The 20,116-nt window shown below is 35.6% G+C and overlaps 2 protein-coding genes across 3 annotated transcripts in view; both read right to left on the bottom strand.

The window, feature by feature from the left end:
- DPP4 (dipeptidyl peptidase 4) overlaps nt 1-160 on the bottom strand; it is a 42,581-nt gene extending 42,421 nt beyond the window's left edge. The window contains exon 1 of the mRNA XM_075756823.1: nt 126-160. The gene's annotated coding sequence lies outside the window, so the exon portion shown is untranslated. The remainder of the gene's footprint in view (nt 1-125) is intronic.
- Nucleotides 161-3,737: 3,577 nt separating this feature from the next.
- Nucleotides 3,738-16,721, bottom strand: GCG (glucagon). 2 transcript variants are annotated; one of them, XM_010303013.2, is made up of 7 exons: nt 16,698-16,721; nt 10,897-10,997; nt 10,337-10,498; nt 9,444-9,497; nt 7,689-7,826; nt 5,366-5,509; nt 3,738-4,234 (listed from the first exon to the last, which is right to left on the bottom strand). In XM_010303013.2, the coding sequence occupies exons 2-7, from the start codon at nt 10,992-10,994 to the stop codon at nt 4,210-4,212; spliced, it is 621 nt and encodes a 206-aa protein (XP_010301315.1). In that variant the 5' UTR covers nt 10,995-10,997; nt 16,698-16,721; the 3' UTR covers nt 3,738-4,209. The 2 variants fall into 2 exon arrangements, with proteins under 2 accessions (XP_010301315.1, XP_010301314.1); XM_010303012.2 differs by lacking the exon at nt 16,698-16,721 and adding an exon at nt 15,966-16,642.
- Nucleotides 16,722-20,116: the final 3,395 nt, after the last annotated feature.

Genomic DNA, 20,116 nt, shown 5'->3' with positions numbered 1-20,116 from the left:
TTAAAGAAATTAATAACCAGCAGTGGCTGCTGCACAATATAATTGGAGAAGTCGTAGCTGTTCGTCATATTATGTGCCACAAAAGTACTCATAAAGAAGTTATATGATTAAGAAGAATTACTTACTGGAAAGTAATCTGAAGGTTGGCTTTCCCAAACACTTGATGGACCTGCCAGATGTGATGTCTCCTTCAGACTTCTAGCCTCAGTGAAACTCAAGACTGTTATAAGTCTGTTTATATATTTGAGTCTTTCCTCCAGAAATATTTGGAGAAGTCAAACAGGAAAAATGGAAAACATAAGCTCTCTGCAGAACAAAAAAAAAAAAAAATTATTGTTTTTGACTAAAATGTATATAGTCTACTTTACAGGTGCAATAACGTGTTCCAGATGTCTCAATGTGTGGCTATGGGAGGCAAAATATGTGCTGGAGCAAGTTTTATACTGATTCAGTGGCTGACTTCAAATGTGCTGTGAGGAAGAGAAGGCAAAAGTGCTATTAGCACTGAGGAGTGTTCAAGTTCTACTTGACTAAGTGTGTCTTTTGATACCAAATATATAAAAAATGTCTTTTTTTCAGAAACTATTTCTTTTTGTTTCTTTGCATTTTGAGGCTGAAATGGCATAAGGGCTATTTTGTAATTCGTCATTATGTTGGTTCTGTTTGAGAGGATTGTGAAAAGACTGTTCACTGTAAATCAGGAAAGCAAATGTGAAAAAAACCTTTTTTCTGTGGTTATGTCATTAGGACAACCATTTCAATGTGGCTAGTAGCAGCTGTCATTCAGTTCTTTCAACTTTATGTATTATTCTTTATAAAATTAATTCCCTGGCAACTGAAGATTCTTGCCACATGTCCTCAGAGCACAGTTGAATGGTTAGAGTGTCTCAGGTTTCTGTTCATTTTTATTGTATTAATTCCAACTAGTTGCCTTGTTTTGCTTCAATATGCTTATTTTTCCAGACACTTAGTAAATAGGGTGGAAGAGGAAGGATGCTGCACACTCAGCATGTGAAATACAGTTAATAAAGGAGGTAATATTGGGAAAACTTTTTAATATAAGGCCACCTGGAAGTTTTAGGCAGCACTTGTGCAGAGACACAGAGGACTCTAGATACACACATGAGTTCATGGAATATAGAATTGGTGAAGGTGCACATACACAATACATTCAAAACATCTGGGCCAGTGCTAATGTTTTCATACAACTTAAGGTATAAGGTTCAATTTTCTTGTAGAGTGAAGAAGTCAGCTTGGAGTGAACGAAAACAAAAAAATAATTAAGTTTATGCACTATAAACTGCATATATAAAACATTTACAATATATTTCAAATAGGATGGGACCCATACCCTAACTCTTTTGTAGACTTAAAACTCCCATCAGGTGCAGAGGGGCCTTGCAACAGTGCCATCTTTGATAGCATGCCAGTCAAGACTCCTCATACGTGTCAGGGCATGTGATTTTAATAAGCTATACACAGTTTGGGTCCTTGACTGGAAGGGAAATTAATGGTTCTGAGAGTGGATGAGGGTGTAGCCCTGTAGGTAATGCTGGAACATGCTCCTGAGCATGATTTTCTTAAGGAGTCCTACTTCCCTTCCTTTATTTGCCAAGAGCAAATTGAAGCCCCCTCATACAAGCAGCAGCACCACAGGCAATATGATCAGCTGTTGCTCCATTGCCTGAAGACTTTGAAAACCATCTATGATCTAAAAGGAATATTCAGGCCACTCTGTTCCTGAATTTCTCTACCAACGTACCACTCACAGCATGATTTACCTCTCTCCCTTACTAGAGTACAAAATTAAGATTAAAACATAAAATAGCAGTTCTCTCTAGGCTTGAATGCTGCAGCTATTCTGCCCTCTCTCAGCCTGCAGACATAGGTAGCTATTGTCTACTAAAGACACTTTTTAAAGAAGTGACCGCTACTTATTTCTCCCTGTGTGGGTACCATTCACTGAATTTCATCTAGCATGTATAAGAAATACCCAGCACATACCTTGTTTTTGATCCCATATGGGCCTGCTCTGTGATTTCAGGATATGTAAGTCCTAGTCCTGTTGAGCTAAAACCTGTGTTTGAAACTTCTGGAACATGCTCAACTTCATCTCACTTCTGAAGAAAGGGTGTCTTTTGATTCATGCTCTAGATTGAGACTTGAGAAAATTAGAGGTTAAATATTTGTGCTGTGTTCCAGACAAGCTGCATAACTTTGAGAAAATAATTTGTACCCCTCTGTTCCTAAAATCATATAATTTGTAAAAATGTAGGAAACCAGTATTTTCATAGCTGACAAAGCCATCATCAGGAGGTGCTCAAATACAGGGGTGACAGACACCACAGGAAAATGAATTTGTAACTCAGGAATCCTGTCCTTCAGAACACTAAATATCCTGGCCATAGTGGAATAAAACACTTTAAAGACAATTGCTCAATCTATGGAAATAGAGGAGTTATACCATTCCAGCCTCAACTATATGGATCCAACTGTGTATAACTGAATCTTTTTCCAGAAACACTTGGAGCCAAACCACTGTGTACAAATGGGATTAAATAAACAACAATATACATTCATTTCCCCCCCCCCCCCCTTTTTTTTTAATCTCCAGTGGTGTTTTGGATGCCATGATGGGGTTTTTTAGTGCAAGGTTCTATTGAGTTTTAATTGTTTAAAGTTGGGATGTTAGAAGCCAAGTTGGGTATGATCAGTCTTGATCTGAAAGTACAGAATATGGGTTCCTGTAGGACTTTGGGAGGACAACCTAATCTTACTTTTCCAGAAATTCTAGACTGTCAGTGAAAATTTCAGGTGCCTTTAAAAACCAAATGAGACACAAACCAGTACTAGTTATTCCTAGCAAAAGTTATAGGTGCTAATTCTAATTCAGCAACACTCCTGCTTCATATTAACTTTTACTAGATACTTGCTAAGTTCATTGGCTTTCTCTTAAACCACTTGCCCTTCAGGACATTTTAATATCAATACCTGGCATGTTGCTATTATAGCAAGGGGAGAAAAGGGGGTTTGAGGAGCCATCAGAAGAAAGAGGTGCATAACAGCAACTGTGGCTATTTGAGAGTTGCAGCTACTGCCATACCTACAAAAATGTGCCATGGCCAGCTGAGAGTATAATAGCTTGGGTTGCTAGAAACGCTGAGATCTGCAAGCAAAATGTTCTGTCACCATAATGGAGAAGGCACAGATTACTGAAATGACAGTTGTAGGTTACAGTACACTGTTGCTAAATGCAAGAGATAACGGACAAAGCGGTTCTCAGAGGAAGAAGCAGGAAAAGAATACTACACAGATTAGAGTGACCCAAGGGCTGTTTGAGTTGGCTTTACTTAGCAATCTTATAAAATTTGAAGAAATTATGTGGCAGTTTCCACTACTAATCGAGTATATTGCACTTAATATTTTTCAAAGCTGTCCTCCTGCTTTTGCTGACAAACCAGAACTTATGCTAATGAAGAATCCTTGTCTCTTCAGTCTTGTTTCCCCCTCTAGCTTCATCTTACGTGATTTCTTTCTCAACTAAAGATAATTCAAAGTTCACACAGTTCTTTTCTGAGAATCATTATGGAGAAAATGTGACAAAACAAAATGTTGAGTTTGTTTTATCATTCCAAACAAACCACTTCCAAGATCTCAATGACACTAAAATATTAGAATAAAATGACATGGAGTGCAAAGAAGCACAAGGGATATACACATGAAAAGTCAACAGAAAAGAAGCTTGAAAAAATTTATTTAAGGCTATCATTTAATATCCTTAAAGCTTAGCCTTTTTATAACAAAGGTTTTAAGAGGGATATTCACTTCTCAGGCATTTGTAACTGCCAGCCCCTTACAAATAACATGTATAACTGGTGATTGAATTCTTTGTGTGTAGAAGTCAACATTTTAGAAAAATAATTTTATCATTAAATATAAATGGAGTTACTTCAGTCCAAATAAATGGAAAATATGAAGATATGGAACTTTCATAGTCTTAAAGCTGTTAAGATTATCCCTTAGACAATAGGTTTTCCATATATAAACCTTTGGCAACACTAAACTGTATTACAATTATTTCCTGGCATGCAAGGTGACAGAGCTTTGTTACACCCAATGTAAATGACAGAATACAGATTTCAGAATCTTCTAATAACTGGCAGTTGATGCAATGAAGATCTTCATTTATCCCATTTTTATTCTGCATTTTTACTGATATTCTTCCAAAAGGTCCCTGGGGGAAAAAAAAAAAAAAAAAGGACAAAAAAAAAAAGGGAAAAAAAAGGAGAAAAAAAAGAAAAAAAAAAAAAAGGGAAAAAAAGAAAAAAAGAGGAAAAAAAGTGCAGCAATTAGGACACATTATAAATCTCCCAAGATTTATGAAATATACGTGGAACATATTTTTTCTGTTTAAGAGTTAGCAGATGTTAGTTCCACAGACCTCTCAATGTCTCTAATAACAGACTGAAAACAATTATTTCTAAAAGAAAAGCTTTTTCATAGTTTCTAATAGACTATTTTCCTAAATTGTGTGTTTCAATGCTGAACTGGAAACAAACAAACAGAAAAATATTAAAATGTTAATAAAAACTGTATTTGAACTATAGCTTCTAAATTTTTGAGGCAGTATTGCTAATTTCAGATTTCCATGATCAATTAGTCGTTTTGGGTGCTTCAGTAGTCCAAAGACTAAAAGCAATTTATTTTTACAGAGTGGACGTCCAACATTTTAAAAAGTCTGGCCACTCACATGTGCCTTGAGTTGGCATTTTATTATTTTTGAAATGCTTTGTTAATGTTAACAAATATTTCTTAAATATTAACCCGTTCACGGAGCTCAGACAGAAAATGTTGCTTTGTCAACAGCATTTGCCTATATACAGGCAAACTAAAGCAGGGTTCATAAATAGTTAGCTCTCAGGAACTCAGACTACAGTACCCTATTCCTTAATGACAAACCACAATTTAAGGCAGCATTTTATATCACAGACTTTAAAGAATAATCAGTTTGGTGTGATTTTACCAATAAATATTTCTGATTTTATAATGCCCATGCAAAGGAGAGCGTTATTTTTCAATAATGTAATATGACCTTACTTCTGGTAACATTCAGTGGGAAAACTCCCCTCAGGTTAAATAGGAAACTGTTAAATAGGTTCACCACTGATGAAAATACAAATTGCATTTGGAATGAGTTCTGTGTAGTGTTTTATCCTTGTTCAGCACTGTCTGTAATAAAGTTTGTAACAACACAGTTACAGATATGTCAATAGTTAAGAGAAGAATTAGCAGTATTTTCCCTATGTGTAACAAATGCATTTAAAACCCCAGTATGTTAAGAATAACGCAATAAAAATTCAGGCACCTTTGGGTAACTTTTGTGTTAATCAGCCATTTTAGGAATTCTTTGGCAGCCATGTCATCCAGGACTTTGTTGATATCACTTGTGAAAGTGCCATCTGCATGTCTTCGGTCCATTTCTTCGGCCACAAGAGCTTTTTCTGGGAAACTTCAAAGGGAAGAAATTATCAAACAATTTGCAGATCAAAATAAACAAACCATTTAAAAGGGCCTCATTACAGGATTCTAATACACTGCAGATTTCCTGTGATTTTAAGGAATTAAGGGTTGAGCCTGATGCTATGGCTCAGTATAGCATGATGTATAACAGAACATCTTTTGAGTCATTATTTTCACAACAGAATAAAACATGGAAATCTCCCTTTATCAGATGAGAACCGTTCCTTCAGGTGAGCCTAAATTCCTCTCTAGCATTTCTGAAAAAGCTATACATGCAAAAACATATCTTGGTCTGCAATGTCTATGCCAAGTAGACAAAGCATCAGTAGAACTCACAGGAGATTTACTAAGAATCATTATTTAAGAAATATCACTACTAAAACATTATAGTCAAATTTTCGTACTTTTTTTTCTGTTCTAATTGGACTTAAGTCCTAGTTATATTCTCACAATTATATTGCATAAGTATTTAGGTATTAAGAGCGGCAACTTTTTTTTGGGGGGTTAAAATAACTCAATTACAACACCTGTATAAAATCTATGTGTGTGTTTGCTGTTCAATAGCATTTTATGTTTGGAATTGGGTCCTGATTCTTGCTCTATCCTTTTTTGAATGCTGGAAAACCATTATGCCAAGAGCCTGATTTAGAAATCTTTCCTCTCTTGTTTCATCCCATCAAATATAGGAAGATTTTAATGGGTTTCATTAAGGTGGGCTGATGCTGAAGCACACTGTGCTCTGGGACCAATGACAGGCAGACTGGCTTTTTTCATGCAATAATTTCAGGAAAGGCTATATACAAGTTTGACCGCAAATATTACTAAATATTGGAAAGTAGAAGGGTGGTCTACATTTAATTGTCCATCTAGGTTGCTTAGATGAACCTAGCTCCGTTCATCACAGCTAGGTTGCATTTCTCTCTTATAGATACTGAAATACCCTAGTTCTGCTCACGACAGTACAACATGGCAGAAAAACAACTGCAAATCTGAACATCACTATGAAGTGGCACCAGCCTTTCCCTTCTCTATATAGCTGGCCTCATTTATTTAACTCTGTTTTTTCAGGAAATATTGTCATTATTTACAAAATTTACTTTTACCTATTTAGTCTTCCTTGACTACAACACACAATCTTGTCTTATGGATTATATTTTATTATTATTATTATTTATTATTTTTATATAGTGCAGGAGACTTACATAGTACTTTACAGCTGGTAGAATATATAATCAGAGGATGAACTGAAATCCCTGCCCCAAAGAGCTTACAGTCTAAAGGTACAAATAAGTACAGAACAGTTAAAAGGTGAGGAATAGCATGTGCATGGTGTAGCTCCTAACCATGCAGAGTTGGAAATAGATGAGATAGAAGGTTGCCTGCAGGAGATTGAAGGTAATGCCATTCTAAGTGTAAGACTATCATGAAAAAAGATGTAAAAACATAAGTGAGTACATGAAGTGAATAAGCTTGAGAAATCTGCAATGAGTATGTGGAGAACAAGGTATTAATGAAAGGAATCAGAGACATAGGTAGGTCAAAACTGTGGAGCACTGCGTCCAGGAAACCGTGAACCATAGCAAAAGAAGTAGAGGTGTCTCAAAAAGGAAAACAAGTCATAGTTGTAGGAAATGATAACTATTTTGTCAGCAGCAACTTGGGGAGACTTTGTGGAGCATGGAAAGAGGAAAAGAAGTGATCAGTTACTGCTGGGAATGATCACCAGTGCATGGAGTACAGCTGATGACATTGGTAAAAATTTAATATTGCAAAGGAAAAGATTGACTGTGAAAGGGAAAAAAGAGAAAGTAATTTAAGATGACACTGACTTGAATCATGTCAATGATAATCAAGGAGACTGTAAGCATTGCATGTGAAGGGGGAAAGGTGATAGTTAGAGGAAGGTCTGGTTTAATTTTAGATATGTTGACCTTAAATATGACTTGACCTTTTAGAGTGTAACAGCATACTGAACAGGTTTGTTGTAATCTGTATGTGAACTTAATAATGTAAAGTGGTAGTCTAACACCCACAGAATATCTTCTATTGCAAAAGAAAAACGTGAAGTACAGAAAGAATGATCAAAACCACACCAAGGTTTCATCAGACTTGATTTCTAACCCCAAAAGCAAGGCAAAATTTAATAATAGGAATGGATGGGTTCTTACTCTCTTCTTCCTCGTCCATTCACTAACCAAGCAATGAACTCTTTGGCAGCTTGACCTTCCAAATAAGAGGTGATATCGCTGGTATAGGTGCCTTCAGCATGTCTCTCGAATTCAGCATGACGCTTGGATATCGCATTGCTGAAAGAAGAGCAATACTATAGGAGCAGACTGCATAATGATTTAATTTTTTTTAACCTTTATTGGTTTATATTTCCCACCCATCCAACTAGCATTTCTTGTTAGGAAGAGGGGCTTATTTTGCTTCTCAAATTACTCTTGATATTTTTTTTTTTTCTTGATATCTTTCAGTTTGGAAGGCATTGTCTGTGCTATGCAATAGAGTTTTGTGCAGAGATACCTGAACTAGTTCTGAACAAATCAAATCAGGTGCAGAAAGCAATTATAGCTGCATTGGAACGGTATTCTGCTAGATTAATTAGCCATGATCAACAAACTGTATTTTATTATACAGACAGACTTTTTGTTACCTCTTGTGTATCTTTTAATTTCCATTAGGTCACTCCTCCTGCCTTCATCTTCATTATTGCTTAGCCAAACTATTCAGACTTAATTCCTTTTGAATTTACATTTTGAACACCCTTTTAATTATCATTCTGACCAAGTGATAATTTTGGAACAATTTCAAGCCTGATCACCTCCAGCTTAATAGAGAAAGACAATTGCCTTCTCCTTCCCTGCACCTCATTGTGCTTCTTTCTCTGATATAGCGCAAAGTTATGTCACACTGGCCTTTAGGAAGGTGAGCTGCACTGAGAAGTAGACATATTATGGAATAATTTCCACAAATAATTTCCCTAACATTTCTGTTTCAGAATTTGCTAGTTTCTGCCCAATTTTCTGGGCCACTAGGTCTTTGTATTATTTTTTTATCTTCCTGGGATTTCACCATTCCTCCTAATTTAGTACCATCTGCACTTTTCATCAGCATGCTAACTAGAGTTGTTTGGAACGTTTTTAATGAAACATTAATTTTGTTGAGATATGCTGTTTCATTGAAGCTGAAACATTATTACAAATTTGGTACTGATATTGACAGTGTTTTGAATGGAAGGATCTTTCTGATCCAGGCTATCTTTGGAATTTCTGACAACAGGAAGAATTGATATAGATATTTCAATTTGTTTTGCAAGAATACTTACTTTTTTTTGTTTTATTTGTTTCAAATTTCCAATCCCCCCAACCCTCTCCCAAAAATGTTGTCAAGAAACAAAATTCTGGCCTCCAGCAGGTCTTGTGTTCTCCTTTCCTGTAATGAGGGAGTGGTTTATGTAACATGGGACTGAGTGCTTACGTCTGAGCATTGTATCATGTTCTATCAGCTCTCTGCAAATTGGTGCCTGGCCATTTTTCCTTTCGTTAGTCTTCTCACTGGTTTTCTTTTCCTCAACATAATGAGGTGGGTTTTTTTTGCTTCTGCCTTTTTCTATACCAAGTTTTCTTTTTATCTTATTCTCTACTCTCCTTTATTACTTGAAATGTCCTTTCCTAAAATCTATTCTCATCCTGTTGCATTCCTTGAAGCCACTGCACATAGCTGTAGAACACAGGTACAGGAATAAGTAACATAAAGACATTTCCTCTTTCCTTGTAAAAAGCAGGTGCAAAATAAATTCTTTTGGTATGTATTTCTTGGATTATGGTAACATTGTAAAGTATACTAGTTATTTTCTTTCTTGTTTAACAGAAAATGAGCTCAAACTGGTTTTGAGTAACAAGTTGTAGCAACTAGAATACCTTGAGAGCTGGTCTGGGAATTTGTCATTTTCTTTGTCCTCCTGTCCTTGTTGGCTGTAGTGGAATTCCACAATCATTAGATCATTATTATGAGTACATTGAAGAGCATGCATAAGCTGATAAGATTTTATTGGTTATTATTTAAATATTATGATACACAACCACAACTGAGAGATGAATATTACAAATAATTGCAGGCTTATGAATTTAAATGAATACAGTATCTAGAAATCATTACTTTATACTTTAAAGACATCCACAGGGATTTAAAAGCATTAATATCGTAGATTTTTTCATTCTGTGGACAGATCTTCTCTAGAACGCAGGACATAGACTTACATGCTTTTACATCATTCTTGCTCTCAGCTTGGTAGCTTGTGTTTAATCAAAGTATGTATTAAAAAAATATGCCAACTCATGCCTTAACAGTATACTTATGATACTAGTAAAGTATCCAGTGGTCAACAAAACTTAAACCTTCTCTCCCTTTTCACAAATGAAACTTGAGGATTAGAGTATCCATAGATAGGAAAGTTTTATTAAGGCCCAATGGCCCAGACCTTCACATTCTATTTACATATCTTATTCCTATTGAACTTAATTCATTCACTGAAACGATCTGTCCCCAAAAGGCTGAGATAGTCTTTTTAGATGGCATATCAGGTAATATACTGATACACTTGATTTATCCAAATCCTTTTAACTGATTTTACACATATTCCCCATTTCTAATAATATATTAACATCATATATAAATTTTGCTTAAGTACTTTACTTATTTGAGGATTATGCATGGCCTGTGATGGGAAGCTGAAACCAAGAAACTAAATTCAGCTAGATTTTTTGCTGTTTCTGAAAATGGAGATCTATAGCAATGTGACCAAAATGCTTACCCATTTCTTTTAGTGCTCATTAACCATTGCACAAAGTCCTGAGCTCGTCTAGTGTCCAAGTACTTGCTGTAATCACTGGTGAACGTGCCTTGTGAGTGACGTTTCACTTCATTCAGCTGTCTAGATTCATCTAATGGTTCAGACTGGGAAGCTTTGAATGATCTGTGAAAAGTTTAGAACTTGTTAATAGGCAATGCTTATAGTACATTCTACAGGTGCGTTGACTTTTCTCTTAAAAATACTATTTTATACATTCACAAAATAAAAGCAAGTGGCATTATTGATCACTAGCTGGCTAGTAAAATGAATCAACATAGCAGACTGGATACTGCACAGTTACAAGGTCTTCTTGGCTAACTAAAGCAGCTATTGTTTGTAATACCAAAAACTTCTGTGCTATCCTTTGCAATACTAAAAACTTTTGCCAATCCCAATGGTAGATTAAGGACTGTGTAATAGTATACAAAAAAATATCTTTAAGTCATAGTATGTTTTACTTCAAAGTATAAGAAACAAAGTTCAGGCCAAATGTTTCTAGAAGGTTGATCTAAAGAAATTACCTTGATTTCTCCTCTGTATCCTGAAGAGGATTTTGCCAGCTGCCTTGAACTATCATTAAAAGGAGCCCAGCAACAAAATAAACACTTTTCATTTTCATTGCCTGTCAAAACACAAATAAGGAAGCAAAGAAAAAGTAATCACCTCTACATACATCTGAATCAATTACATCAAACAGAGACATCTTTAATGCTGATCTAAACTTGATAATACAGAGACCCCATCCTCAGGGTCCATATCCAGTGGATGGAGACTGTAGTGCCTTGTGTAGGCATTCAAAAGATGTAGTGTCTGTTCTAGTCTTTAGGCTCTAGTCTCTATTCCAGAATGCAAGGTGAGCGGAGAGCAACTGCAGTCTCACTTTTGTAATGCAAGGGTAAAGGTCTGTATCTCCTTTGCTCTATGTTCTGCTGATGTCAAGCATTAGATCTGCTTCTATAATAATGTTTTTTTGCAAAACTAGGGTATTGGTGTGACTTTTATTTTTTTCCAGCTCGTTCACTACACAAAAAACAAAGCAAATCTCTGTCAAGAATACTGTCACAGCTCCCCATTCTTTCCTTCTGGCCCTCCATCTTCCTTTTAAAAGTTTTTTTTTGAAATAACAGATATTACAGCAGTACACCTCTGGACTTATAATAACTGATTAATAGGTGTCACTCCTTAGAAAAATACAACCACCAAACTACACACTGGCTTGTGTTCAATTCATGATGGGCTATGTCAACTTTTGCTTGTGGCACTATTGACATAATACTTTATTTCAGCTTAAGGGCTTCCATTATGGGGCTATAGGGGATATACAAGATATGGGGTATATACTTCATATTAATGGTAATAAACTAAAGCAGAAAATATTGTCTCCTACATGTAATTCTTACTGTTACAGGTAACTCTATTGGCTTCAACCATGTAATAGAAATGGCTACATTATTATATATGTCTTCATCACGTGCACTGTAATAACTCGACCAGTCTCACTGACTTTAACGTGAGACTATTCAATGTAAACTAGAGTATTACAGGCTGTACAAATGCTTTGGTGATCCATAGCCAAACTGTGATTCCTTTACTTGCATTAGTGACTGGTGTACTCATGCAAGCAGTACAGTTATAACTTTTACTGCATAGTCACGAATGGGAATAAGGCATTCTCTAATCCCCTAATTATGTGTGCTACAATTTTCATTATTTAATGTAGTAGTATTAGTCTGTTGACACATGATCCCCTATAGGACAAACTCTGTTGAACAAAGAAATGCCATTCGTTTTAGGCTCACAAAACCCTGTGCAAAAGGGACTATGAGCAGCTAGTGGCTAATAGACTCAAAAGCACTTTGCATAAACAGGAAATGAGAGGAAATCTACTTACAAAATCAGCTAGTATATATTGTTTATTTTTAATTATTTTGGATCACTTAAATTTATGGAATGAATGTGTAGAAAAGGAAGTAAATTTAAAATTTGGTTAGGTACTTTTGACCTTGACAAAGAAATTGAATATGCCATTCATTCATTGGCTAAATGCTCATTCATTGAATGATGAGTAGTAAATGCTCATTCGTTCTAACTTTAAAATCAGTATGGATCACAATATTAATCTGCTGTAAAGCAACAGAAGTTGCAATGAGTTCACATCAGCAAAATGTCCCTGGAAATAATTTCATCATGTACTTGTACTTGATATTTGTGCATTTGAAAGAGCCCTTCTGCCATCCATTACACCCTCCTATGGAAGTTTATGTTACAGTCTGAAAAACAAAGGGAGATAGGAAAAATGAGTACATTGAAGTAAAGTGCTAGGTGACAAAGTAAGACCCAGCCAAAAAACACCCTCCCCACTAAATGTAATCTGCACTGAACTCCTCCGGCTCTACTGGAGGAGTTATTTATGGAAATTCAATGATTTAGAAAATAAGACAGTCTGAGTGAAAACATATCTATTCTCTATTGTAATGCCTTGTCACAATGGGATGAATTTAAAAATACTATGGCCTGGAGGAAGCCATAAGAAAGTTATGAAGGAATGATGTGTAGAGAAGGTGCGATTAGTCTGTCTTGAGATTTAGAGTTGGCTCTGCACTGAGCAGTGCAAATGGGGGGGCAGTATATGAACATGTCTGAAAAAGTAAAATCCTCCATCAAAAACCCTGCTGCTGTAGGATTTCTACTCTGCCCCAGTAGTCTACCCAGCTTCAGAGCAGATTTTTTTATGAAATCTGTTTCTTACATCTATTATAAAATAATTTATAGTTGGAGATGCAAACTTGACTGTGGGCAGGTATTTTACCTATGGTTAGGGAGAATGTATTGCTTCTGATACTTCATGAGGCCTAATTTTTAAGAGAATCTTAATGAATAATATAAATATTTTACTAGAGTACCTCAGTGTCAGTATCAAAATATTTAAAGCAATAAAAATCTTAATCAAATCTTAATTAAAACCAGGAAAATAAATTAATGAATATCAGACTTTCTGGTGGATTGTACTATTAAGCAATGGAATCAATTTCCCTCTTTCCACCAGAAGCCACTGCCAGTGTTACTCATTTTTTCATCACTGTGTATGGAGACTCTTTTCTGCCTTCTGTAATGTCCTGATAAATGAGATTTGATTCCTACACTTGCACATATCCTGCTACAGTACCAACAAATACCGTAGTGGCCATGTTGTCAGTCTTGTTATAACCCTAACTATAGTATTGAACTCTTTTCACTGTTTCATTTGGAGCTGTAATTTGGTGGTGCAACACTGACATCCAATGTTTATCCCAAAGAATGCATAATTTCACATTTCATAGGCTTCCAACAATGGAACAAAAGCTCTGCCTATTCTTTGGGACATGACTCTGCTGTGGTCACAAAAATGTTTGATTGTAATGTAGTGACCCCTATGTTAGCTGATATGGCTGTAAGTGAGTTAACTTAGACACTGGCTATTGTACCGTACATAAGTAAATTTGCCTTGCTTAATGGTATACTAGCAGTTTAGTATACTTTTACTTAACGTGAAAAATTAAAGAAAGTTAGTTTAGAGCTGCCTTTAGATTTCTTAAACCATGATATAGATTAGATATAAACCTAAGTCACTGAAATGGAATGAAAGAAATAGTCTAGCCATTAATCCAGCCTCCTTATAGTAATATCAGACACCAAAAGCTATTATTTTATATAAAACTTATTAAAAAACCATATTCAAAACCCACTGCAGTCAGTAAGCAGACTTTCAGTGATTTCAGTATATCTTGGATCTAACTCATTCCTCAGTCCTATAGAGCTTTCAGATGTGAACAGTCCCACTGGCTACTTTATGCCTTAAGAATATGTTTAAAGTTAAATGCATGTTTCGCTTCTTTCTAAATTTTTCAGAATCAGAATCTGGGGAGATTGCTAAAAAGAAAGATGTATAAATGCAGTTTTTTAAAATTAATACAATTTTCAAATAAGAGAATCCTTACTAATAAAATAAGCATTTTCAAAAGCTATTAAATGTCTGTCAAATATGTTCTTTTAAAAATTTAGAATCAATTTTGTTTGTTCAATGTTTAGTACTTCCTATTGTTAACCCAAACTGGCAATAGCAGTTTTCAACAAGCTAAAGCAGCTACAGATTTTAAAGAAGAAATTGTTATTTTATTCTTGGAAACACAAACATGTTTTGTAGAGAAAAAGAGATGATCAGCAAGATAATATTTGTTTAGTTTATTCTTGCTAATCAATTAATTTCTCGATCAGAAGAAAGGTTTTATTTGCTCTAAATTATTTAGGTCACCAGGAGATACTGCTAAAACCCATGCAATCTTATTGTCAAGGTGCAGGAAAACTAGGGCTAATCTTACACGGGAAAATTTTGTTCCTGTGTATATGAGACTAATGGAAATGTTTTAATTTCTTCTGATTTGAGATGAAAATCTTAACACATCTCAATTTGAACCACCACAAAGTATGTAACAAATATGTCTCTCAAATCGGTTAGAAAATTATTTGAATATTATTTCTTTGATCAACCTGATTTTGCTGGTTCTTACAATATATTTTACTGCAGATGTCTTTTGTACATGACGTGCAATTTAAACTAGCTTAATTTCATGGAGTTTTCAAAAAAGAATATTTCAAAAATCAGATTTTTATCTATTTTCAGTTTAAAAATACCAATTATGAAGTTACAGCAGTAAAAAAGGGAATATTTTCATGTGAAAATATATGAATGAAAATGATTTCTGTTGACATGAAAATGTTTGCAAATAGCAATTATTTCTAATTATAAATAAATTACTTTTTCAGGTAGATGTACTTTACATCTAATTTACCTACCATGTTATAATGCCTTGTGGAACGTTCCATAAAATGTAACGGTGTTAGTCTAAGGAAATCCATAGTAGAATGGAAGACTAAATTAAATTTTATACAATAATCACAATAACTATTGAAAGACTTTAATTTTTACTCTTGTGCTAAAATTTCCTTTTCAGATCTTACAGTGATACGAAAAGAATAGCTGTTTGAGACAAACTAATCTAAAAGTAGGGCAGTGGAGTGGCAATCTGTAGGGCGATGGAGTAACAATCTGTCTTGAACAGTTTTAAATCAGTGTGTATATAAGACCACTTAATTTGTTTGCATTCTGCTAATTTAATCCCCATTGATTCATATTTAGGCAGGAGCTATAAGGAGTGAATATTTTTAAACTCATGTTCATTAAATATCACTAGAAGAGATACTAAAGGAGATAAAAATATAAAAATCAATAATTATGTATCTCACATTTAAATTCTTACAACAATGCATGTCTTTCATGTTCTTATGGTTAATCTTCCTTCTTTCAATTGCTTCTGCAACCCAAACAGTTGATTTCCCTTCTTAGGATCATTCTCTGTTGAACTAATTCAATAGATTAAAATATTTAAATGATGATGTCATTAACTCCAAATATCAATGATTATAACCACAGAAGAAAACATCAATATGCTGAAAGATCCTGCACCTCTATTGCAAAGTTTGGGCAATACAATTCAGAAAATGCACTCAGCTTTCTCAAACAAATTGTACTGGTAGTTCATGTAAATCTTACCTTTCTATACTTTGAAGTGATACGTAGCAGAAAGAGCTCCTACCCTCTCTTCTGGAACTATGGAAAGCCTTGAGGATCCTGAGATCTGCCTAGCTGCCTCTTTTGCACAGACTTATATATATACTGTTCAGCTCTAGTAAGCATTACAAGACTGCATCATTGCTGACAGTTTCCTTATTCAACTTAAAAAAAAAGTCATCATATTTGCTATTCATTTCATTTGATAATTTTACAAGCAATTTCACACATTCATTCTGCTTACTTTATGACATCAATGCTAACATGGATTTGCAAAAGGAGTGAGGTAGCAATGTCCAAAGAAGTAAATATCAAACAGAAGGGCATTAGGATGACAAACAGTGGGCTAAAGGTGCCTGGGATTAAGGCAGCAATTTCTCCAAATTCTGATTTGCCACATTTAACATTTAGTATTGAGCAAATTCCCAGTCCTGTTGACATCAATAGCATCAACTTCATCTATCAATTTTAAGTTAAGGTTTATAAATTTAATACACTGTTAACAATAACCTACACAACTCCCGCAAAGCCTTTGAATGATTCTTCAGGTAATCATGTGCCAATATAATGAACACGAAGAGATGTGAAGTACTGCAGTGACAGCTACCCAATATGCAAAGCCCAGCACAGGTCAAATTTAATACAAAGATTTGATTACCCGTAGATGTAAAATGCCAACTTTGTAAATTCTACTATATGAAAATTCATACTTACTTGAGAACTGTATGCCAAACATTCATTATGAATTGAGTTTCACACAGTGGCCTACAGATTTATGCAATATAAGTTTTTTTTGCTCACATGTCTTCATTCCCTACAAGGAAAAAAAACCCCAAACCAAACCAGATTTGAGCTTTGTAGCTGTATATGTTTCATGCAACAATTGTCAAGGTGCTAAACCATTAAGTAATAGGGGCAATTTCATAGCTGTGGTGGGCAGCATTGCCAAAGAAGACTATGTCCAGCCATCTGGTGTCAGAGGTAGCAGAGTTTGACACAAAGCTTGTCAATGGCCCTGGCAGCTGAAAAGAACCTGCCAGTCAGGAATATGGGTCTTTTATCCTGTCTATGAAGCAACAAGGGAGATATCCCCCTTCGAGAAATTCTTGGAGAAGTTTTTTTTACAGACTTTTTTCATACATCATGATAATCCTTTGTAAAATGCAAAAGGATACCAAAAATGAAATATGATTATTACATATGTAAGGTGCCAGGTAGTCCAGGAGACACATTAAATGTGAAGGACTCCACCCTGAGTTTGTTTCAGCTCTGCTCAGTAGACGGAAGGGTCTCGAATCACAGTGGACATCTCACTGAACATTAATGACAGCCTGTGCTCCAGTCTGGAGTGGCCCATGGTCCAATTTGTGGTACAAAGCATACATGTTACAGCAAACCCTCTTATTTCCCCTAACACTGCTCCATGAAGCCAGCAAAGAATCTTCTTCAGTAAGGTAGTTTTCTGCTGCCTGACCACAGCCAGATTGGCATAGCCCATATGATACAATTGAGGCAGCGTATGAATTTAATAACCCTAGGGTTTGCGTAGAGTGGCAAACAAAACTTAATGGATCCTTCCTAGAGCTCTATCATAAGTACCTTGCTGTGGTACCACAGTACTGGTTTAGGAAACCATTAAGTCTCATTACACAGTCCACATAATCAATTTTAAATATATATTTTTGGTGTTAGTATACTTTTTCTCTGCTCTTGGATCCATCTACTGAGGTTCATGGTCCATTTTATAATTTCTAGCTACAATGCAAGTGTCTACTAATACTGCTGGCTGAAAACTTAAGCACAGCTTCTCTTCCTCTCATCATTGCCTTCTGTTTGTATCTTCAGTCATATCTGAGCACCTTATTTTCCCTTTTTTTTACTCTCCTTTTTAATTACTACTTCTTTTCCCCTCTTTTCCACATATTCTCTTCCCCATGTTCTCTTTCGTCCTGCTCCTAATTGTATTTTTCACATCCATTCAAAGTCATGGATTCCCAGTCGTTGATTGGCATAGGATATACAAACTTGCGTACATATTTATCAAGCTTGATTTCTCAGATTTTTTTTTTGTTTGAAACCACCAGAATTTCCATCTCCATATACCAACCTTCCCTAGGCAAACAACTGTAACGTTTACAACATGGTGCCAAAGGAGCCAAAATAAGCCTGGAAACAACCTTATACCCCAAATCTACTTATCTTCATGAGATGCCGATTCACTGAGATACTTTGTAGTCTTTATCTCAGAATTATATTTTAATCTACCTCTTACTTAAACTTTATGAGCTTTATATAGGGAATGCAAAGCCACAGTTTAAAGGTAAGTCCAGCAGTCAGTTGGTCAGTTTTGCGGCTGGCTGCTGTGGAAGAAGGCAGGCTGCCCAGCCCTGCAGTACCCCAACCGGACAGCAGATGGTGATAAAAGGGCCGTTTAGGCTCTTTTGACACTAGGATGACACACCCTCGTTGAAACAGACTGCTGCAGATAATTATCTCACTGCATGTTGAGTTAAAGATACATAGCTTTCTAAACAGGCAATACAGAATGTAAGAAAATATCGTCTCCTCCAGGAAACAGGCAGTTCTTTTCTTTTTGTTTAGCTCTGTTTATTTTCTTGTGTCAGATAAAGTTCCGTGTTTACAGTAGGATGATTTCAGAAAAAAATATATGAGACAGAGCAGCTCAGTGCACCTGGTTGGGCAGGTTATTACACAGGCAATATCATCTAGCAGGTCATGTAGCCTCTAGAAGGTGACTGATTATTTGTTTTTCAAGTGATACACAGACAATAAAAAGTACAGGAAAGAAGTGAACTGCAATCAAGAACCACGCAACCTTCAGTTGCCATAACTCAATCTGTAGTAATGCATATTTCAAGAGCACAGCAAACAAAAGTTACCAAACAGAAGTAGAAAATTGTAACGAGTGTATGGAACACTCGTTATGCATATATACTCAGGTTTTTTCCTCTCATATTGTAAAATAGAATAGTTAGATGTCACCTTTTGGCAAAAGTCAAAGGCAACCTCACTTTCCTCTATATTATAGTTCACCTATGAGACAGTATTTCAACTGAGTCACACTAAGAGACAGAATCTGAAAGTGACCTGCCTGCAGGAAAGTTTCATCTTGATGTTTTTCATGATTCACTTGGAGTCATTAAAAAATCTGTATCTTTGATTCACTATATTTGGAGTTGATCAAAGTTTCCTCCACCATCATCTCAGCACCAGGTAATGGCTGCTATTAAGGACAGTGTACTGCACTCACTGGACAAAAAATCTGTGGTGAAAGTACAGAAGAGGTAAAATGAGAAGCAGAATTCTTACCGGCTGCACACTGAACCTGATGCTCTAGCAGTGAACATTCCAGTTGGCATGGCTTTTCAGAAAAATAGGAGCAATGTATTTGTTATAACTGGCTAGCATTCTCTGGATATCATAATTTTCTAGCATGTTTCTCTCAACTCTTTAACTGTTGGTACAAGAAAAAAAAAATCTTCAAGATTTGAACATTTGTACGAATTAGGAAGTTCCTGACTTTCGAAAGTAAAAAAGCAAAAAAATTTCCAACAATTTTTTTCAAAAAAAGTGAACCCCTCACATTTTTCTGGGTATTTCTTCATTACATATTTATTGTTATTATATTATTCTATTATTACCTATTACGTATCTAAAGAACATGGGAGGGAGAAGGATGTATCTTGGGGTATGACTACAGGCCCACACCCTCTTCTTTCTTACATTGCACAGAAAGCATTTTTCTCTCCCTAACCTTGTCAACCATGAGTTCAGAGGCTGGGCTGTGCAGCCCCTTTTATTTTCCTATCCTTGCTATGGGATAATCAGCCGAAAGAGCTCTGCATTCCCCTTCTAGGAATTAGTGCAATAGGAATATGTCTAAACACATACTTACATAAAACATATGTATCATGTTACATACATACATGTGTACATATACATAACACACAAATGTATGCGTATATATGTATACAACTCCATGGTTACACTTTGGAGAGCAAGAATAGCTTTCTGAAATGGAGGATTAGTTTAGGGTCTCTAAGCCTTTCCACAGCGTGCAACTCTGTGCTCACTGCCATGGATGCTGATGGGTTTGTACCTCAGAAAAGAGA

The sequence above is a fragment of the Balearica regulorum genome, chromosome 6, assembly GCF_011004875.1.
Source record: "Balearica regulorum gibbericeps isolate bBalReg1 chromosome 6, bBalReg1.pri, whole genome shotgun sequence".
Taxonomy (NCBI): Eukaryota; Metazoa; Chordata; class Aves; order Gruiformes; family Gruidae; genus Balearica; species Balearica regulorum.
The sequence above is the reverse complement of the archived record's forward strand: the minus strand, read 5'-3'. Positions and strand labels throughout refer to the sequence as shown.

What these genes read in the sequence shown, in the direction of transcription:
- GCG (XM_010303013.2), bottom strand. Translation starts at nt 10,994, where the DNA reads ATGAAAATGAAAAGTGTTTATTTTGTTGCTGGGCTCCTTTTAATGATA. An exon ending in ATGAGCACTAAAAGAAATGG is followed by an intron (nt 9,498 to 10,336) that starts GTAAGCATTTTG and finishes ATTCCACTACAG; the next exon opens with CCAACAAGGACAGGAGGACA. An exon ending in AATGGACGAGGAAGAAGAGA is followed by an intron (nt 5,510 to 7,688) that starts GTAAGAACCCAT and finishes TTCCCTTTGAAG; the next exon opens with TTTCCCAGAAAAAGCTCTTG.